The sequence below is a fragment of the Moschus berezovskii genome, chromosome 8 (assembly GCF_049115385.1).
Source record: "Moschus berezovskii isolate FMDL1 chromosome 8, NW_MosBer_1.0, whole genome shotgun sequence".
NCBI lineage: Eukaryota > Metazoa > Chordata > Mammalia > Artiodactyla > Moschidae > Moschus > Moschus berezovskii.
Genome location: NC_142467.1, coordinates 10,528,585 through 10,550,592, shown reverse-complemented (window position 1 = coordinate 10,550,592; position 22,008 = coordinate 10,528,585). Strand labels below are relative to the sequence as shown.

At 38.2% G+C, this 22,008-nt stretch overlaps 1 protein-coding gene across 1 annotated transcript in view; it reads right to left on the bottom strand.

The window, feature by feature from the left end:
- The window catches only part of ST8SIA4 (ST8 alpha-N-acetyl-neuraminide alpha-2,8-sialyltransferase 4), a 103,741-nt gene that overhangs the window by 69,299 nt on the left and 12,434 nt on the right, over positions 1-22,008 (bottom strand). Inside the window, exon 3 of the mRNA XM_055429710.2 lies at positions 15,354-15,611. Within this exon, the coding sequence (XP_055285685.2) occupies positions 15,354-15,611 (258 nt within the window). The remainder of the gene's footprint in view (positions 1-15,353; positions 15,612-22,008) is intronic.

The following is a 22,008-nucleotide window of genomic DNA, read 5'->3' as shown; positions in this document are numbered from 1 at the left end:
TACCCGGCAGCAATGCTATGTTCTTAGTTCCATTTTTACTGTTATTATTACTGTTACTGTTCTATTTTGTTATTCCTCTCTCCATCAGACTGTCTCCTCCATCAGACTGTGAACTTCAAACAGAATAGACCATGTAATTTATCCCTATATCCCGAATACCGACTGAAATCCTTCAGATCTTGTCATCTAGTGGCTGCTTGATAATTATTAGTTGAATGAAGAAATACTTGCTGATATGACTATAAATTAATGGAGTCACTGCTTCCATTTAAAACTTCAAGTAAATGCTTCTTATTTGTTATTTAGGAGACATATATTTGTGCCAAACGTGATTTCCGTACTTACAAAATAATTGTGGACCACAACTCTGGACTTCTTTTCTAAAGAATTATTAATCACAATAGAAAAGTCCTTGTCAATTCTTTATAGGATCACCATGCTCTTGACATTGTTCAGTCTGATCATTTATATAATTCACTAAACATAATAAGAGCTATCATATGTTACCTTATGCCAGATACTATACATATCTGTTATTCAAACTTACAGTACATCCAAATAATTAAGTATAAGTAAGTAATCATATTCTACAAATGAAGAAAAAAGTTTCAGTTTACGAACCTTCAGAGCTGGGATTTAAATCCAACTTTGTATCTAAAACATGATGAATCCAAAACTTACTGTACAATACTGCATCCAAATGATATTCATTGTCTAAAATACATATTCATTTTTGCCCCGCCCCCACACACTACACTTGGCACTAAAGACAGAATACTAAAAACAACAGACTACAAAATCTGTAAGTTGTAGTTTTATGTGTTTGTTTAAAAAAAATATTTCCAGATCACTCAGGTAGGGAGAGAACTGTAACATGACCCCAAATCTCCTAAGTCCCTGTTTATCACTCGTCTTATCTATACCTCAGGTTTTTAAGATAATTTCCAAAGTTTAAATTGTTCCCATTTCCAATTTAAAAATGGTACCGGTGTTCACTATATGGAGAAACATGCACACACACAGACACTAATAAGAACAGAAGGCAAATTACTTTTCGAATATAGGACACTTGCAAGTCTCCCCAAAGAGAGTCACTATAAACACGTGGTACCAAACTGAATTCTAATATTCTGAAAAAAGATTCCATTAATGGCATAAATCAAGCTGTAGGTCCAAGAATTTTGGTGGATGCCAGTGAAATAGATGGGAAATTCTGAAAGAGTTTTCAGATTTCTCCTGAGAAATCTGTATGCAGGTCAAGAAACAACACATAGAACAGGACATGGAACAACAGACTGGTTCCAAACAGGGAAAGGAGTACGTCAAGGTTGTATATTGTCACCCTGCTTATTTAACTTATATGCAGAGTACATCATGAGGAACGCTGGGCTGGAAGAAGCACAAGCTGGAATCAAGATTGCCGGGAGAAATATCAATAACCTCAGATATGCAGATGACAGCACCCTTATGCCAGAAAGTGAAGAATTAAACAGCCTCTTGAAAGAGGAGAGTGAAAAAGTTGGCTTAAAGATCAACATTCGGAAAACTAATATCATGGCAACTGGTCCCATCACTTAATGGCAAATAGATGGGAAACAGTGGCTGACTTTAGTTTTCTGGGCTCCAAAATCACTGCAGATGGTGACTGCAGCCATGAAATTAAAAGACGCTTACTCCTTGGAAGAAAAGTTATGACGAACCTGGACAGCATATTAAGAAGCAGAGACATTACTTTGCCAACAAGGGTTCGTCTAGTCAAAGCTATGGTTTTTCCAGTAGTCATATATGGATGTGAGAGTTGGACTATAAAGAAAGCTGAGTGCAGAAGAATGGATGCTTTTGAACTGTGGTGTTGGAGAAGACCCTTGAGAGTTCCTTGAACTGCAAGGAGATCCAACCAGTCCATCCTAAAGGAGATCAGTACTGAATATTCATTGGAAGGACTAGTGTTGAAACACCAATACTTTGGCCACCTGATGCGAAAAACTCACTCATTGGAAAAGACCCTGATGTTGGGAAAGACTGAAGGTGGGAGGAGAAGGGGACGACAGAGGATGAGATGGTTGGATGGCATCAGTGACTCGACGGACATGAGTTTGAGTAAACTCCAGGAGTTGGTGATGGACATGGAAGCCAGGCGTCCTGCAGTCCATGGGGTGGTAAAGAGTTGGACACAACTGAGTGACTGAACTGAACTGAACTGAGTGAAGTATATATGAGAAGTGGGAGGTCTTATCTCCCAGAAAAATGTCAGGGTCCTTTCCCAAAACTATACTAAATGATACTGCTGTGATACAATTCCTCTCTTTTGATAGTACTTTTATTCACCAGTTCTTCATGTATTTTGTACATATGATGACTTCCCAAGGTCCTGACCTCATCACACTTCGAATAATCTGTATAAATCATTAAAACTTAGTCTTGATCCATAAATAACAAGCTTATGAAGGGCTACAGTCCATGGAATAGAAAAGAGTCAGACACGACTGAGCAACTAAGCCCAGTACATAGTTATCAAAGGGGAATGGTTTATGTATGTAAAGTTGAATCACTTCCCTATACACCTGAAATTAACACAGCACTGTAAATCGACTATATTTCAATCAAAATTAAAAAGAAATGAACAAAAACTTAGTCTTGTTTTTCTTTGGCTGAGAAGTAAAACCCTTCCCATGATTTTAGGTCTTAACATTGGCTCGCATACATCACGAGACAAGGCAATACTCCTGGACCAGAGGAAACAGAAAGCCAGATTAGAGGATATACAGTATTAAGAAGAGAATGCTATTTATACAAGTTGATTGATGAGAAGGAAATTTATTCATAGGACATGACAACCAGAAGGAAAAAAATTCAAACCACAATGCAAGTTGACAGGCTCTATTCCAAAGTTGCCTATTGAATCATAAGAAGATAGTCATAGACTTTTAGAGCCAGAAAGGAATTTATGAGTCCATCTAGTTCAACGGCTAGCTTTGGCATATTAGGAAACTGAAGCCCCAAATGGTTTACAGTATTTGTTCAAAGGCACACAGCTATATTTAGAGGCAATGCCAGCCAGGGGATCCAAGTTTTTGAACTCTCTGATGAGTATCATTTTAACTGCACTTCATGAGAGACTACGTACAGCTGAGCAACAACAACCGCTTAAGCACAAATATTTACATCTTCTGTGTTCCTGGGTCACAGATATAATTTTACCACCATGAGCATACCACCGCTATGTTAATCCTAATACATCAAAAGGAAGGAAGATCCACATTTATTGAATAGCCGATGTGTATTTGGATTTATTCTAGGCCATTTCACACATATTATCTATACCCACAGAAAAAGGGAAGAGATTATTTTCATCATATTACATATAAAGAAACTGGGGTTTAGAGAAGTAAATAAATCACTTAAGACTGAAAATAAATTGGATGGAAAAGATGGAACTTGAAACCAGATTTATCTTATTTAAGGGTTTATCACATTTGATTATCTGAGAGAAAAGGTCATGAGTCTCCTGCTCTATTATCTGTCTCTAGAATATTTTGACATATTTTTGGCACACAGCAAGTGCTTAGTAGAAGAAAAGAATTCTCATTGGATGATCCACAGACAACTGGAGAAAATGCTAAACATTATAAGGTTGGTTTGGTGTTTATTTAAGATTTTTTGCTTTTTTGTAGCATTTGTGAGACAAAATTGACATATAACATTGCATATGTTTAAGGTACACATGGTTATTTTATACTTGTACATATTTCAAAATGATTGCCATATATAGTTACCATTTACACAGCTTTTGTGTGTGTGATTTTATTTGTTGTTCAATTTGTTTTGTTAACCCAGCCTTTGAAGAATTGCTGGTACCTCGTGGAAATGTCAGACATTAAAATTGGCCTTCCCTCTTCTGCTTTACATGTTAAGCCATCAAAATTTGAAATATACCCTAATTAAGATAATTTCTCACTGGTCTCCACATTTCAGAATAAACATGCAATAAAAAAAACTTCACATTCTCGTGCAACACTATTATTTCTAATTTAAAAAGATAAATGTTTTCAGGGACTTACTGGTGGTCCAGTGGCTAAGACTGTGCTCCCAGGGCAGGGGGGTCTGGGGTCAAACCTTGGTCGGCAAACTAGATGCCACATGCCACAACTAAGGGTCTGCAGGCTGTAATTTAAAGACCTGCATGCTGCAGTGAAGACTGAAGACCCCACGTGCCACAACTAAGGCTTGTGCAGCCAGAAAATAAACAATTATTTAAAAAGACAAGCGTTTCCAATCATTTAAAAATCAAGTATTAGACTCTGAGCATGAGAGGAAAAGTTCTACTGTTTCCTTCTTCAACTTACTGTGTACACTCAGGAAAGTCATTTAGACTCTCTGATCTATGAGAAAATGTGGTATGTTATCCCTGGTGGCTCAGAGGTTAAAGCGTCTGCCTCCAATGAGGGAGACCCGGGTTCGATCCCTGGGTCGGGAAGATTCCCTGGAGAAGGAAACGGTAACCCACTCCAGTATTCTTGCCTGGAGAATCCCATAGACGGAGAAGCCTAGTGGGCTACCGTCCACGGGGTCTCATAGAGTCGGACATGACTGAGCGACGGAACGGAACCTAAGTCTCATTAGAAAAGACCCTGATGTTGGGAAAGACAGGGTGGGAGGAGAAGGGGACGAAAGAGGATGAGATGATTGGATGGCATCACTGACTCCATGGACATGAGTTTGAGCAAGCTCCTGGAGTTGGTGATGGACAGGAAGGCCTGGTGTGCTGCGGTCCATGGGGCCGTAAAAAGTCAGACACGACTGAGTGACTGAACTGAACTGAACCTAAGCCTAACTTTCTCAGAGGAACCAATGGAAACCAATTTGGGTTATTGAAGATCCATTTTCTGCCATCCAAAAATATGTTACATCTTAAAACATGGCATATTCACGCTATTACTTGCCCTTTCCATGAATTATTTGTTGTTGTTCATCTCTAAGTCATATTGGACTCCTTGTGACCCCAGGGACAGCAACAGGCCAGGCTCCTCTGTCCTTGACTGTCTCCTGGAGTTTGCTCAAATTCACGTCCATTGAGTCATAAATTATACAATTCATATATTCTTTGATTTTCTTAAACTGCCTTCCACCATGCATCCCCACTGTCACTCTCTTACTTTGCCCCTCATTATCTCCATATTTAGACTATTTTCAGTATTTTCTCATCCTCTCTTGCCATCTTCTCCTTTTGCCTTCAATCATTCCCGGCATCAAGGTCTTTTCGAATGAATCGGTTCTTCGCATCAGGTGGCCAAAGTATTGGAGCTTCAGTTCAACATCAGTCCTTCAAATGAGTTTAGTTCAGTTCAGTTCAGTCGCTCAGTCGTGTCCGACTCTCCGCGACCCCATGAATCACAGCACGCCAGGCCTCCCTGTCCATCACCAACTCCCGGAGTACACTCAAACTCATGTCCACAGAGTCGGTGATGCCATCCAGCCATCTCATTCTCCGTCGTCCCCTTCTCCTCCCGCCCCCAACCTTTCCCAGCATCAGAGTCTTTTCCAGTGAGTCAACTCGTCTCATGAGGTGACCAAAGTATTGGAGTTTCAGCTTTAGCATCAATCAGAGTCAATTTCCTTTAGGATTGACGGGTTTGATCTCCTTGCTGTCCAAGGGACTCTCAAGAATCTTCTCCAACACCACAATTCAGAGCATCAATTCTTTGGTGCTGAGCCCTTCTTTATTGTTCAACTCTCACATCTGTACATGACTAGTGGAAAAACTATAGCTTGGACTATGTGGACCTTTGTTGGCAAAGTGATGTCTTTGCTTTTTAATATGCTGTCAGGTTGGACATAGCTTTTCTTCCAAGGGGCAAGCGTCATTAAATTTCATGGCTGCAGTCACCATCTGCAGTGGTTTTGGAGTCCAGGAAAATAAAATCTGTCACTGCTTCTACTTTTTCCTCCATCTATTTGCCATGAAGTGATGGGACAATTTGCCATGATCTCAGTTTTTGGAAAGTTAATAGGCAGGTAACAAATGCTTCAACCCCACACCTGAAGCTATATTTTGAAGATCTATGAAACGGTCAACTGTCCATTTGCTAGTGCTTCTCTGGTGTGAGGGAAGGATGATTTCTACCATATTTTACATTAGTATGACTCTTCCCATCGAAGTCTATCATCTTACTCTGTCCTGTGATGTGTAATTCATCACATTTACCTCCTCTAGTATCTTATTGAGTGCTCTTTCTCTTTCTTATCTTTGATTTATTCTTTATCATGGTCTTTTCATTTGCAAATATGCTCATGCTTCTTTACCTCTATATTTCTCTCCTGCTTACAGTAGGAAGAACAAAACCCCAAAAAGAACAAACGAACCAACAAACTGCAAGGCCGTCTTTTGGACTATAGGACATCATGTGAAACCCTCATGTGAAACAATCCTTCATGACTTAAGGCCAGCACACCTGCCATTTCCCCTTCCACAGCATCCCTCATTAAGGACCTAATAGCAGGGGAGTCCCAAACACGGCCCTCTCCTAAGACATTGAAAGCAACTGGCTTTGTGCTTGCTCATCTCTGCCTGAGGTCCCTCTTTTCCGTGTGCTCAATGACGTACCATCCACGGGTACAGTGATTTACTCATCTTCTCTTGCTCTGTGTTATAAAATGCGTTTATACTTAGATAGATGTTCACATTTGGATAGATTCCTAGAACTGGAAATGGTAAATAAAGCAATCTACTATTTTTAAGGCTTGGAGGACATTGTCAACCTGAGTTTTGGGAAAGTTGTATCAGTTTTCATTTTTAAAAGCATTTCATACGAGTGCCAATATCAACATAACTTTATGCTGAATATTAAGAATTTTAAATATCCTTGTTGAAACTGTATTTAATACTGCATTTTTAGAAAATGAGATAAGCATTTTAAAACTGCTCGGGGCTGGTGTAGTGGGATGAACCAGAGGGATGGGATCGGGAGGGAGGTGGGAGGGGCATTCAAGATGGGGAACACATGTACACCCGGGGCAGATTCATGTCAATGTATGGAAAAACCAATACAATAATGTAAAGTAATTAGCCTCCAATTAAAATAAATAAATTAAAAAATAAATAAATAAAAGTAAAAAAATAAAATTAAATAAAATTAAAAAAGAAGAAAAAAATTTTAAATAGCTTGTCAATTCATCGTTACTTCCATTAAATTTTTTTTTTCTTCTGGATTAAATCTTTTCATCCAAGGAGTCACATGATTATAAGGAAGAAAGAGTCTTATCTCACATCACATGTGCTTATTAATCACTTAATCATGTCTGACTCTGTGATCCCACGGACTATATAGCCCACCAGGCTCCTCTGTCCATGCGGACTCTCCAGAGAAAAATACTGAAGAGGGTTGCAATGCCCTCCTCCAGGGGATCTTCCCAACCCAGGGATCGAACGCAGGTCTCCTACATTGCAGGTGGATTCTTTACCAACTGAGCCACCAGTGAAGCCCAACTCACATCACAATCCACAAAAATTCCATATTTAGTTTTAAGTTAGTTTTAAAAACCATAACTAATTAGAATTGAATAGAAATTCTGATTTCTACCTAGAATATGAATTTTATGGTTAAATCAATAGAAATAACAATGGTAGTTTCTTGAAAACTATAAAATTTCATAGATCAAAAATATGAATAACATACTGAACAATCAATGTTGCTATTTCTAAAATATAATGAGGTTATCTTAATAAGAATTAAAAAAAAATCTTTCTAATGCCTGTACCAGACTCACTACCAAAAATTAGTTGTTTGTAGTTAAAACACTTGAGTTAATGACAAACATTCTCAGTGAGAGTGAAGGGAAAAATAAATAAGGCCATTTCTGTGAACACATGGAAAAGCAAGCATAATTTTTTCTCCCAGAAAAGATTCTATTTTGCTATAAAAGAGTTAGCATTTATAGAAGGTCAAAGAGAAAGATTTAAAGTTTCCCATAAATTATCTGCCAGTGGAGAAGGAAACACTGATTGAGTTATAAAAACGCATTGGGATCAGTCAATGGAAGTCAGCCCTTCCATCTTTTCATTTTGTGAAACATCGCATCCCTTCTCTTAGGAAGCAGATCATCATAAAGTAAGACATTTTTATCTTATACTTTGGTTTCCTGAAGAAATACATCTCTTCACTACAATTATTTCTAATTGTATACACAGATTTTAAAGACACTCTCGAGTAGTGTTTCTGTGTCCTCATATTATCTAAAATGTTATTCAGTATCAACTATAGACATATTTGATAAAGTTGACAAATTTGGGGAAGGTCTGACTTCTTGTTTACGTAAGACAGAGAGAATTTGCATTTCCAGTCAATGGTCATGGCTATTAGAAAATGCAGTAACAAATTTAACTTTCAACTATGACATTTAATTCATCATTAGTTTAGATTTACAGTTTATACATTTCTTTATTATATTTCCCATCTGATACTTGGAAAATCACTTTGAAATTATAGGTCTATTATTATCATCATCACTGGACACTGGAAATAATAATGTTTAGAAATTAAGGTAATTGTGCAATATCACATTTTCAGGCTTTTTTTTCCATTTTATTTTTTTTATTAAATTATAGTTGATATACAATATTATATTAGCTTCAGGTGTACAACATAATGAATCTAGTAATTGTCAGAAGCCCAGCTTTTCTGATTCCCAACATCTAGTATATTTCATTATACTACTCATATTTCTATATTTTCTTTTTAATTGCAAAGGTTTAAATAACCATAAATAACCTTATACATGACTCTTCTTATATATTAATTTTGAAATTCAGTAGTGTATAAATTTAATACAATAAAACATGAATACAAACCAAAAATTTCTCAAATCCTACATTGATTAGTTCATTCAATAAACAGCACATGCCTCAATGTGTCAAATTTGGTGCTAGATTCTTGAAGATACAGGCTACATAAATCAGATATACTGGAAAGTCCCAGCTTCTCTAGAGCATGCTGTGTAGCCATACTGGGAATTCTAGTACATGGCAAACCTTAATGCACGAAAGAAGCACCAAGGCACGCTGATCAAATGCACATTCCGACTTAGCAGGTCTTTTGCAAGTTTTGACATTCTGTATTTCCAACAAGCTTCCAAGTGATGTCCATGCTGATGGTTCAGAATCTCAATCTGAATGACAGAGATTCATTTATATAAATATGTATACATTTAAAGGGATATTTTAAGTGATCTTTCCTTGCTGTTCCTGTGTCTTTAGGAAATAAACATTAATGAAAAGGAAATTAGAAAGGAACTTGTCAAACACGGCAGGAGTTGAAAACAATGATTAACAAAGGAAAAATGAGCAAAGTTCTCCATCCGAGGAGGAAGCCAGGGACAGGACGGAAGGGATAAATGAAAGGTGGAAAGAGAGAAGGCAATAAACAAAATTAAGTGAAGCCCCAGGCAGCCGGAACACCACCACGAAGGGTTCGCAGCTCTTAGTTAACCATGTCCCATAACCATGTCTTACACATTGCTTCTAGTACCTCTGTTTAAGCACAGCGTGGAGACAGAGGAGTGGCAGCTGATGGTCAAAAAGTGTCAGCTGCAAACTATACTGTTATTAACTCCTCCCTCACGCCCTCCGGGCTTCCTTCATGGCTCAGCTGGTAAAGAATCCGCCTGCAAAGCGGGAGACCTGGGTTCGACCCCTGGGTTGGGAAGATTCCCTGGAAGGCTACCCACTCCAGTATTCTGGCCTGGAGAATTACACGGACTGTATAGTCCGTGGGGTTGCAAAGAGTCAGACACAACTGAGCGACTTTCACTTCAGCGTCCCCCATATGGCATCAAAGACAGCATACTGTGGCGCTCAGTTTACTTTAGATGAGGCTGGACACTGTCCTTCTATGAAAAACCAGCACGGGCAGATGCTTGACTTCCTACCATCCGCACACGCCCAGAAAATGTAAAGAATGCACGATCGCTTCCACACCACGATGGGGGGAAGAGAAGAACCAGGGAAGATGGTCTTTCAGCACCTTTCAGCGTTAGTATTAGGAAATACCTTACTTTTCTGGTTCCCATTAGAAAAAACCACTCTTGGTGGGATGGTGAGAGAGACGGGAGGAAGGTTCCTGAGGGAGGAGATGCGAAACTACCTATGGCTGATTCTTGCTGATGGATGACAGAAAACCACACAATTCTGTAAAGCAATTATCCTTCAGTTAAAAGAATAAAGGGGCAGAAAAAATAAAAGAAAACTCTTGTTAAGTCTATGAAATTCTTGATTATAGGCAATACAAATATTATAATGTACTTTTTTTTTTGGTAAATACACAAGGGACTAAAGTATCCAAAAAGTGAGAAAGCATCCAAAAACTGCAGGACAATTGGAAAGCACTTTAAATATCATTTTGCAAAATTCAACTTTGACCACTAAAGAGATACATTCTTTAATCTAAGATATGAACTGTTGAAATAACTTTATACCTAACACAAAGCAAAGGAAAAAAAAAAAAAAAAGACCCAAGTGTCTTCCAAACTCTAAATTCTTGAAATTTTACAGCATACCTTTAGATGAGTATGTAGGCTAAATTTAGCACTGACATTGTGCAGAGACAATTCTATCACTCTGGGTTCTGTGAGTAGGTAAATTGTAACACTCCAGGAATAGAGAAATAGTTCACACAATAATATCAGTTTCTAAATTAGAAAACTAAAGTACAGAAAGGTATACAACTTCATCCAATATCACAGACAATGAATTCTGCTTGAAATCTTGGACTCTAGGTTGGGCAATAGTCTTCCTTTGAAGCATTGATTTTCTCTCTCTCTCTTTCCAATATTTAGCATGTCAGACCATCCAGATATAAAAATATAGAATTTAGTATCAATAGGACAATGTTTCTAATGCTCACGAGGTGAGAGAAGGTTTATATCTGACACATTGGTGCCAGATTAAATTGAATTTTTGCTTATCTGGAGCTATATGACAAGATCTTTAACACCACAAGAACTTTATCATCCTTCATGAACTTTCCCTATCAGACAGGATTTCAAGTCCAGAAAAGCAAGATATTTTCAGTTTGAGTGAGTGACTGACCACTTGCACTCTGTCCTGGCCTCTTTCTTGCAACATGGCACTCACCGATTGAGGAATTACAGCTTAGTGGTCTAAAGGGCAGCACATATGGACATAATGCTAATATTTGAATCATGATTTTAGGCATTTTCATTAAGAAATAAAAATATTTCTCTTATGCCCATTTTTCTGTTTTATAGGTGCATGTGAAACCTAGATTTTACAAATCAGTTCAATATTTAGTCAGTAATTAGAGAATCAGAGTAAGGCTTTGATTTTTCTGACCCTCATTTTTTTCCCCTCTAAGCATCCTGATATTGATCAAACTCCCATGTTGTGTAATATCCCTGCAAACCCAGAATTTAATTTAATTGATTAACTTCTAATACAAATAGCCCCTGAGGGAGTATCTCTTCTAAGAGAAGAAATGCATGACAATGTGTGTGTGTGTGAATTCTGTGTACAGCTATCACGACATATGCAGACACATAACATGAACAGTTTTCAGAAGCTTATTTAAAAATATTGTGGGACATTAAAAATAACATTCTCCCCAAATACCGATACACTTCACAGGACAATTATGCCATGCACCTTGCTCTCCTTCCCAATAGGACAACTGTTTGGAGCAAGGGATTCCTGTTTGCGTGTGATGATGCACTCTGTACATCATAAACAAAGACAGCATTGCATTTCTCTAAAGCACTTTCAGAAAAAATACAGATAAAGTTTGAAATCTAATGTTGAATGAATATTTTATCTAAAAAGAATGCTTTGCTTCATGTCAGAGGTCAAATTGAACATAAGACCTGGGTGAATCTGAGCTTTGAGGGGTCACTGAACTAACAGTGTCCTCGGCAAGAGAGCAGACATAAGTTATCTCTCCCATAACAAACTTACTATCAACAAGAAAAGAAGAGAAACAAACAAACTGGGAGCAATAGGCGATACAGGCAAACAACCAATTAAAACTATATACCTAAGCAAATGCACGTACACACTATATAGCTCTGAGAAGATGGGAAACTTGAAAGATGGTTAAAAATTTGTGACTTTTACCAGTTTGACCTGGATGGGAAACTATTAATGTTTCAAGGAATAGGGTTTCGATTGAGTTTTAAAGCAAAAATCCTTTCTGCTGTTCTAGTGTAGAACAGACACTTGTACACTAAAAAAGGTCACGTACACCTGGGGAAGGGAAAGATACACACAGATGATGAGCCACATGCCTGGGGAAGATCAGAGTTTTAGGCCGGGTGGAGTCTGGTATAACGATGTGTCACTGAAGTCTCTTGTGTCCAAGAGACTCAAAGGAATGGGTTTCCAAACTAGATATAATGACCAAAAAAACAAGTTTTGATGCAGGGATTACCTGTTTCTAATGTTAAATGTACTCTTGCCGAAATTTTTCTTGGAAAAATCAGAAACCCATCCATAGGCTACGCTTTCCTGCTGCTGCTGCTAAGTCGCTTCAGTCGTGTCCAACTCTGTGTGACCCCATAGACGCCAGCCCACCAGGCACCCCCGTCCCTGGGATTCTCCAGGCAAGAACACTGGAGTGGGTTGCCATTTCCTTCTCCAAAGCAAGAAAGTGAAAAGTGAAAGTGAAGTTGCTCAGTCATGTCTGACTCCTAGTGACCCCATGGCTCCTCCGTCCATGGGATTTTCCAGGCAAGAGTACTGGAGTGGGGTACCATTGCCTTCTCTGACACTTTCCTAGTACATATTTTAATGTAGAACATTCCAGCTGCTAGTTTCAGAAACTAGTATAAACGGGAGCAAAAAAAAAAAAAAAAGTAATTATGGCAATAATCTTATGCCTTCATTGAAATGCTTATCTCCAGTGTTTTATACTTCTTGGTAAGACCTTAACACACTTAGGGATGCTAAGGATTGACCACTATTGTGTTCTTGTTAATAAGCTTTTAAAATAATCATAGCTGAGAAAAGTATAAAGAACTTCTGAAGTTCAGTTCCTAAGAACACTCTACATTTGCAAATGCTCAAACATCAGCGTGTGTTAAGTAGCTCAGTCATGTCCAAATCTTTGCAACCCCATGGACCACCAGGCTTCTCTGTCCATGGGACTCTCCAGGCAAGAATAATGGAGTAGGTTACCATTTTTTCCCCTAGGGGATCTTTCCGACCAAGGGATTGAACCCATGTCTCTTATGTCTCCTGCACCGGCAGGCGGGTTTTTTACCATCAGTGCCACCTGGGGAGCTCTCAAACATTAGTGAGTGATCTGCAACAAACACGTAAGTTCAGGAGATCTAATTCAACCTAGTGATTAGTCACAATACCATATTATCCACTCCAAAGTTGCTAAAATACAAGATCTTAATTATTCTCACCACAAAAAGAAGAAGAGATAATTATGTGCTCTGGTTGAGGTGTTAGCCGACATTACAATCTTAATTTCAGAGTCAGAGGTGAGGTTGAACCTAGTGCGTTATGTAGATCTCAATGCTGAAGCTTAGAGACGTAGGAATAAGGAGTCAGTCCTTGTTAATAAGGATACAGGACACCTTCGAATCCTGTATCCCTCCAGTATTAATCATCCTTACAAATTGCCTACTTTCTGAAATTTCTTCTATACTCTAAAATCTTTTCTTCCTCATTTTATCTGAGCTCTGACTTAAATCTCTTCAGGAATTCTAGAATCCTTACTTTTTCTTCCCAACCATACTTCATACAGACTTCAATGTCAAGCTCATTGCTTCCATTTCCACCATCTTTCCCTCATCAAACACTTTTATTTCCTCTCTGGACACAATTTTGTTTGTATACCTACATGTTCATAGGGTTTTCCTCTCACTTCAATCGATTTTAAAGCTCAGGGTTTTAAAGGGTCAACTGATGTCAAATCAATCACTAACTCTGCATGTGACTGAGCAAAGTAAGATAGTTATACAAAATGTTCATAGTAATATTTGTTGTTATGAATTGTATTCCCTGAGTGTTCTCTTATGATTTTTCATGGCTATTATTGTTTTATAAAAAAAAATGTGGCCTATTTATGATTAATACTTATTATATTTATTTTTAAAAAATTTTTAATTAATTTATTTATTTTAATTGGAGGCTAATTACTTTACATAATTGTATTGGTTTTGCCATACATTGACATGAATCTGCCCCAGGTGTACATGTGTTCCCCATCCTAAACCCCTTCCCACCTCCCTCCCCATCCCATCCCTCTGGTTCATCCCAGTGCACCAGCCCCAAGCATCCTGTCTCATGCATACCATAGTTCAATAAAATTTTTTTTCAAGATCTATACTACCACAAGCAGGACTCCCGCATAGCTTCAAGACTTCAAGCTATTTGTCAACATGGCAAATCAGCATACTTCCTATCTATCTTTATATTGCAGTATTTCATATTGTAATATACATGTTGCATTTATTTAGCAAGTATTTCTGAAGAAATAAACCAACAAATCTATTTAAAAATAGTAACTGAGAATCAAAAATGTTGATTAATATCTATGTCGTCACTACAATCCTATCTACTGATGTCTTTCTCTCAGTTAATCAAAAGCTAACCAAACACATGATTCATCAAATATCTGTTGAACATCAATGAAAAACAAATAGCTATGTTTAATTCCACGAGAAAACTAAAAAATCAAAATATACTAACATTCACAAATACCACATATAAAGAATGATGAAATCAATTTGGCCCAAGGTATCAAAAATATGCTACAGTATATTCCTAGAATATGCTAAATAATCGTTATTAAAACAGTAAAATTAAGTTACATCTGTTATATAATTGCAGAGTAATGTTCATAATTTTGTGAATAAGTAAAATAATTTATTGAATATAAATGGATTATAAATGCAATTAGTGAATTAATTCACCGATAAAAATGAATCATTATAAATATATTATAAATTATACACAGAAAAACTATTTAGTAATAGAAATAAACAATTATATAAATTAAATTATAATAAGTAATTACTTCTATTAGCAAATAGTTTTTCTGTGTATTATATGTAATAAAATTATCAGTTGGCCAGAAAAATAAAAAAACAAGCTGGTGTGAATCTTATTGCTAAAAGATCACCTTTGCTTTCAATGATAAAATAATTTTAACTTGACATTTCAGGGTAAGTAAATTTGGATACTACACAGATAAAGATACTGTAGATGAATGCTAGGTTCAGCTTTTAGTAGTTCTTAGTATTAATATTAGATTTACGTATTTCTGCCAGGGTTCTAGTCCTAAGTAAAAGGTCTTTGAAGAAATCACACATTTTAGGAAAAGAAGAAGACTCACCTTATTACGAAGTTGTGACTGTCGATCTCTTTTCCACACGCACTATCTAGCAGGATGCCAGAGTTTCCAACAACTGCGCAGGTCTTAAATCTGCGGTTTTTCATTGGTGAAACTTCAGGTAGGAGGCTGTGCAGATCCTGAGAAATGTTTAGTGTCCGACGTCTGTCCAGCACATAGTGAATGACGTCACCAGGCTTGAAGCTGCTCTTGACCACGGAGACGTCCCGTTCGGCATCTAGGAAACGGAGAATGTTCTTCCTGCATTTGAGATACAAGCAAAGTTTCCCATTAAGGAGAACGCATCCAAAGACTGGTGACACGTTGCTGACTGGGGGATTTTCGTAGAAATTAATGCCCATGGCAAGCAATTTGTTACCTAAGTGAAACTGAAACATCTCTGGTCAACAATATTCAGGTAACAGAAGATGCATTAATGCATCTCTGGTCAATAATGAGGTAATTTCATTTATAAAGGAACGCATTTGGTAACTAAACCCACCAATTAAGTTGATACTTTAGGAAATAAAATGCATTTTTTAAAAGTCATTTGCACATAGTTTCTCTATGAGTCTGTAAGTAGATATACACTATACACACCTATTTGTGGAGTGAAAAAGGCCCCCTATCTATCAAACAGAAAATGAGCTTATTAAATGAAATACTATTGCCATGATTTGACTTTCCCGAGCCTGAAAGTATTCTGCCAACCTTTATTAATTATCCATAATCATCTATTTTGCTCAATATTGTCAAGTTGAGGTGCATAGAAGAAACTTGAAATTGTTTGGAATTATACTTTAGTTAACTCTATTAAAGGACTGAATGTTGCAATCAAATTATTGACATTTACCAAATCATGTGTACATTGTAATTATTTGAAGTAATGTTAAAACTACAGCAATATGTAGTTATGAAAGTTTTCCTCCAAGCTCAAGAATGCAGGAAATAGGATGGCTAAACTGGAGGAAAACATGGACAGATAGAACGCGGGACCTTTTACGGCAGAGACAACTCACTGTCCCTGGGTTCTGTCTTCCCTTCTCTCTTTTCCTAATCAAATCCTATAAGTTTTACTTGGGGACACGGATGCTCAGCTAGAACATGTCCAAGTTTCCAAACCCAAGTATAGCTGGATTTGATCATCTGAGTTAGTTTTCTTAAACAGCATATGAGTGGGTCAAGTATATTCCTATAGGAAAAAGAAAGAAACTTCCAGCTTGTTTGACTGGCCCACTGAATTTTTTAAAAGTTTTAATCGGAGGATACTTGCTTTACAATGTTGTGGTAGCTTCTGCTCTACAACAAGGTGAATCAGCTATAAGTACACACATATCTCCTCCCTCTTGAACCTCCCTTGCACCCGCCCACCCATTCCACACCCCTGGGTCATCACAGCACCCAGCTGAGCTCCCTGTGACCCACTGTATTTTAAAGTCTCCTTTCCGTGGAAGCTTAGCCTATCCCCCAACTGCTAAATAAATTGGTTAACAGATGTGAGAAGCTACACAAAAATATATGCATTTATGCTAAGTTAGATGATGGAAAATGAGAAAATAGATACAGCTGCCTGGAAAGCTGGTGACTCCTGGCATGATACAGGATCAGTTCAGTTCAGTCGCTCAGTCGTGTCCGACTCCTTGCGACCCCATGAATCACAGCACGCCAGGCCTCACTGTCCATCAACAACTCCCAGAGTTCACTCAAACTCATGTCCATAGAGTCGGTGATGCCATCCAGCCATCTCATTCTCTGTCGTCCCCTTCTCCTCCTGCCCCCAACCTTTCCCAGCATCAGTCTTTTCCAGTGAGTCAACTCGTCGCATGAGGTGGCCAAAGTATTGCAGTTTCAGCTTTAGCACCAGTTCTTCCAATGAACACCCAGGATTGATCTCCTTTAGAATGGACTGGTTGGATCCCCTTGCAGTCCAAGGGACTCTCAAGAGTCTTCTCCTGCACCACAGTTCAAAAGCATCAATTCTTCCGTGCTCAGCTTTCTTCACAGTCCAACTCTCACATCCATACATGGCCACGGGATAGCACCTGCTAAAACTGTGGTCTATAATAATCTGAGAGTCATATTCTACACATAATAGCTTATTGCTCTTGGATAAATATGTTGGTTACCCCTTTCAGCAAGGCACTAAAAGAGGTTGAGTCAGACACGGAACAGCCAAGTTGCAAGCTGAGATAGAAGGAAGTAACTCTAGCAGTGGCTTACAATTTAAACTGTGTGAAAGTTCAGTAATTGGGACCTCCCAAATGTCTCCAGTAATTCATGGACAGAGGAGCCTGGCAGGCCCCAGTTCATGAGGTCGCAAAGAGTCAGACACGACCAAGTGACTTTCACTATATATTAACAAAGAAATATCTATGAACCCGGCTTACAAAAGTCTAAGATTGCTTGATCCTCAAGTTATCAGAGACCCACTAGAAGCAATCTGAGAAAGCAGTCTTCTGAGTTGGAAGTTGAATATTATTTACTGAAGTGCTCTTAACTGCAAGCTTGAAGTTTCAGAAAACACAAAACAATGTCATTATTATAATGTTCATGATATGATAGATACATTTTCCTCTAATGATATTTCTGTTTAAGCTTCATCACTATTTGTAAGTTTTATTATTGAGCAAAAAATATGTTATCTTCCTAACACTCCACCAAAAGGAAAATTCCCTGAATCCTATTTATAAGTCAGAAGCATGACTAGCAAAGAGGGATGTAAAACAACTCATATCTTTGCTTATCACCACTCTAATGACAGAAAGTAGAGGAACTAAAGAGCCTCTTGATGAAGGTGCAAGAGGAGAGTGAAAAGGCTGGCTTAAAAGTGAACCATCAAGAAACGAAGGTCATAGCATCTAGTCTCTTTCAGTTCAGTTCAGTTCAGTCGCTCAGTCATGTCCGACTCTCCGCAACCCCATGAATCACAGTACATCAGGCCTCCCTGTCCATCACCAACTCATGTCCATAGAGTCGGTGATGCCATCCAGTCATCTCATTCTCTGTCCCCTTCTCCTCCCGTCCCCAACCTTTCCCAGCATCAGAGTCTTTTCCAGTGAGTCAACTCGTCACATGAGGTGGCCAAAGTATTGCAGTTTCAGCTTTAGCGTCAGTCCCTCCAATGAACACCCAGGATTGATCTCCTCTAGAATGGACTGGTTGGATCTCCTTGTTTACTTCATGGCAAATAGAAAGAGGAAAAGTGGAAGCAGTGAGACTTTATTTTCTTGTGCTCTAAAATCACTGAGGATGGTGACCGCAGCCATGAAATTAAAAGGCACTTGCTCCTTGGAAGGAAACCTATGACAAATCTAGAGAGTGGAAACTATGCCTTTTCCAGTAGTCATGTACAGATGTTAGAGTTGGACCAAAAAGAAGACTGAGGGCTGAAGAATTGACACTTTTGAACTGTGGTGCTGGAGAAGAGTCCTGAGAGTCCCGAGTCAGCAAGCAGATCAAAGCTGTCAATCCTAAAGGAAATCAACCATGAATATTCATTGGAAGGACTGTTGGTGAAGCTGAAGCTCCAACACTTTGGCCACCTGATGCGAAGAGCTGGCTCATTTGAAAATACCCTCATGCTCAGAAAGACTGAAGGCAGAAGGAGAAGAGGGCAGCAGAGGATGAGACGGTTAGATAGCATCACCGACTCAATGGTTATGAATTTGAGCAAACTTACAGTGGAGGACAGAGGAGCCTAGTATGCTACAGTTGCACGGGGTCACAAAGAATCAAACACAACAGCTACTGAATAACAACAATCTTTCCTTTTCTTTTTATTTATTTCTTAATTGGAATATAATGCTTTGCAAATTTTTAGTGTCTGCTCCACGAGATGGATCAGTTTTATGTGTACATATAGCCCCTCCCTCTTGAGCCTTCCTCCAGCCTCCCCCCTCCCACCTGCCTGGGTCATCACAGAGCAACAGGCTGAGCCCCTTGTACAACAGAACAGCTTCCCACCAGCTATCTCTTTTACACACTGTAGTCAAGCTGTAATTGACATTTCAAATGTCAATGCTACCCTCTCCATTCGTCCCACTCTCTCCTTCCCCCACCATCTCCACAAGTGTGCCCTCTACGTCTGCTCTCTATTCCTGCTCTGCAAGTAGGTTCATCAGTTCTGTTCTAGACTCCATATGCATGTGTTAATATGTGGTACTTGTTTTTCTCTTTCTGACTTCCTTCAATCTGTATGACAGAATCTAGGATCATCCATATCACGACAAATGACCCTCACACTGGTCAGAATGGTCATCATCAAAAAACCATCAAAAACAATAAATGCTGGGAGGGTATGGAGAAAAGGAAACCTTCTTGCACTATTGGTGAGAATGTAAATTGATACAACCACTCTGGAGGTTCCTTAAAAAACTAAATATAAAAATAAAACTATGACTCAGCAATCCCACTACTGGGCATATATCCTGAGAAAACCGTAATCCTTTGCTTTTATTTTGGTTTGCTTTAAACACATCCCACTTTAATGTGTGATCTAATTAGGAAACCAGATCACTGAATATTTTATTTGTCCAGATTTGACACACAAGGAATATGCCCATCAGCTCTGAAAAAAAAAAAGAAATTTTTTTGAATTTTTATCAAATATTTGGATTATCAGGTTCATAAGGAGTAAAATTTATACAGGAAAACGTATATAAATGCCATAAAATGAAAATTTAAAATTAACAAACATTATAAGGCATCATAATAGTCATCTTAACAAAGTACAGACTACATCAGAAGAGAATCGCTGTTGAAATCAGCAACCATGGAGCATATGAATTGCAGAAAATTGAGAAGCCTTTCATTATGTTAAGCACATGTGATTCTTCATAGAAGTTAACAGCGCCAAGCGCAGCAATCAGCTTTTGTACATATTAATTCCCACTTACTTCTCTGGTGAAAAATTAAGTAATGCCTGATACCTGTATTTTAACAATTTTTTTTTTTCATTTCCTGTGAAAATGACAAGCTTGACTTTAAAGACTGCACGGATGTGGTCAAATTGACAAACTAGATGATGTTTATCATTTTCCTTTGAACATAATTTAAAGGAGTTGCTGTAGGTATTTGAAGATGTAACTCAGGTTGTGGTATGTTTGCAAGCCTAAGGTGAACAGATTACAGGTCCCACTTTGAAAAAGGACTCTTTAGCTTAGAAATCCAAAAGGGAAAACCCCCTTACTCATAATGTTAACACTTAAATGCTTGTCAACCGATGGCAAGAGGGACTTTCCGATCACAGTATCTTTGCTGTGTTATAGAAAGTTAGCAGCAAAAACATTTTCCAACACAGGTCCCTAAATCTCTGAGTTTATATTAAAGAACACCTCAATTCATTCATTCATTCTTAGGGAAAATTGATACTTAGAAAGTGGACTCTAAAAGTTCAGGAAAAAATAACGCTTAATGTGATAAATAAGTATTAAGTACAGATGATATTATTTGTATTATTCCAATGCTGTCTTACAGGCTCAACAGTGTTGTTGTTGTTTTTAATGGAAGCAGTAAAAGTACTTTCAGTTCAGTTCAGTTCAGTCGCTCAGTCGTGTCCGACTCCTTGCGACCCCATGAACCACAGCACACCAGGCCTCCCTGTCCATCACCAACTCCCGGAGTTCACTCAAACTCACGTCCACAGAGTCAGTGATGCCATCCAGCCATCTCATTCTCTGTCGTCCCTGTCTCCTCCCGCCCCCAATTCTTCCCAGCATCAGACTCTTTTCCAGTGAGTCACAGAATACAAAACACCAATTCACACAGACTAATTGAAATATGAAAATGTAATCTTCTTAGATAAAACTCAGAACAATTGTTGCCATAAAATTTGCTTTCTTAAACTGAAAAGGGGAGGTGGACCTTGGATGTCAGCAGCTTATTCTTTTTCCTACACTGAACCAAATTTTTCAATTCTACGGGCTTAAACCTGTGCTTTGAAAATCATCTGAGCTAAAATTCTTGGTGTAGGGTGCAATAAAGACTGAAAATAATTACAATGAGTGGAATATTGATGAAAATGCTTGATATTTGTTTGGAAACAGTAAAGAAAAGTTAGTTGTTTTTTTTCCTCCCCAGTAGGCTGTATTTTTTAGATTATAGATTTAATGTACTATAAAAATTATATGGATTTGCTAAGTGTAATTGTTTAGACTATAAATCCACTGAAGAGAAAACCAGAAAAAAGAAAGTGAGTGGATGCTTAGTCATGTCCAACTCTTTGCGACCCCAAGGACTGTAGCCCATGAACCTCCTCTGTCCATGGGATTTTCCAGGCAAGAATACTGGAGATGATTGCCATTTGCTCTTCCAAGGGATCTTCCCGACCCAGGGATCGCACCCATGTCTCCTGCATTTCAGGGAGATTGTTTACTGCTGAGCCACGGGGGAGGCCCCAGAAATAAGAAAACTAGTGCTTAAATATAATTAACTGAACATCATTGGAAGCCTGAAAAACTCGTGTACTTATGCTGAACTGAAACAACACGTTAAGTATTACCAAGGGGAACATACATGCTTTGCTCAAAAGATAAAACTGACATGAATGAAAACAGCACATTAGAAAAAAAAAAAAAAAACTTCGGAAAGAGATAGAAAACTCCAATTTCTAGACTTGGAAGTATGAATCAACAAAAGCTAATACTGAATATGCAGGCTG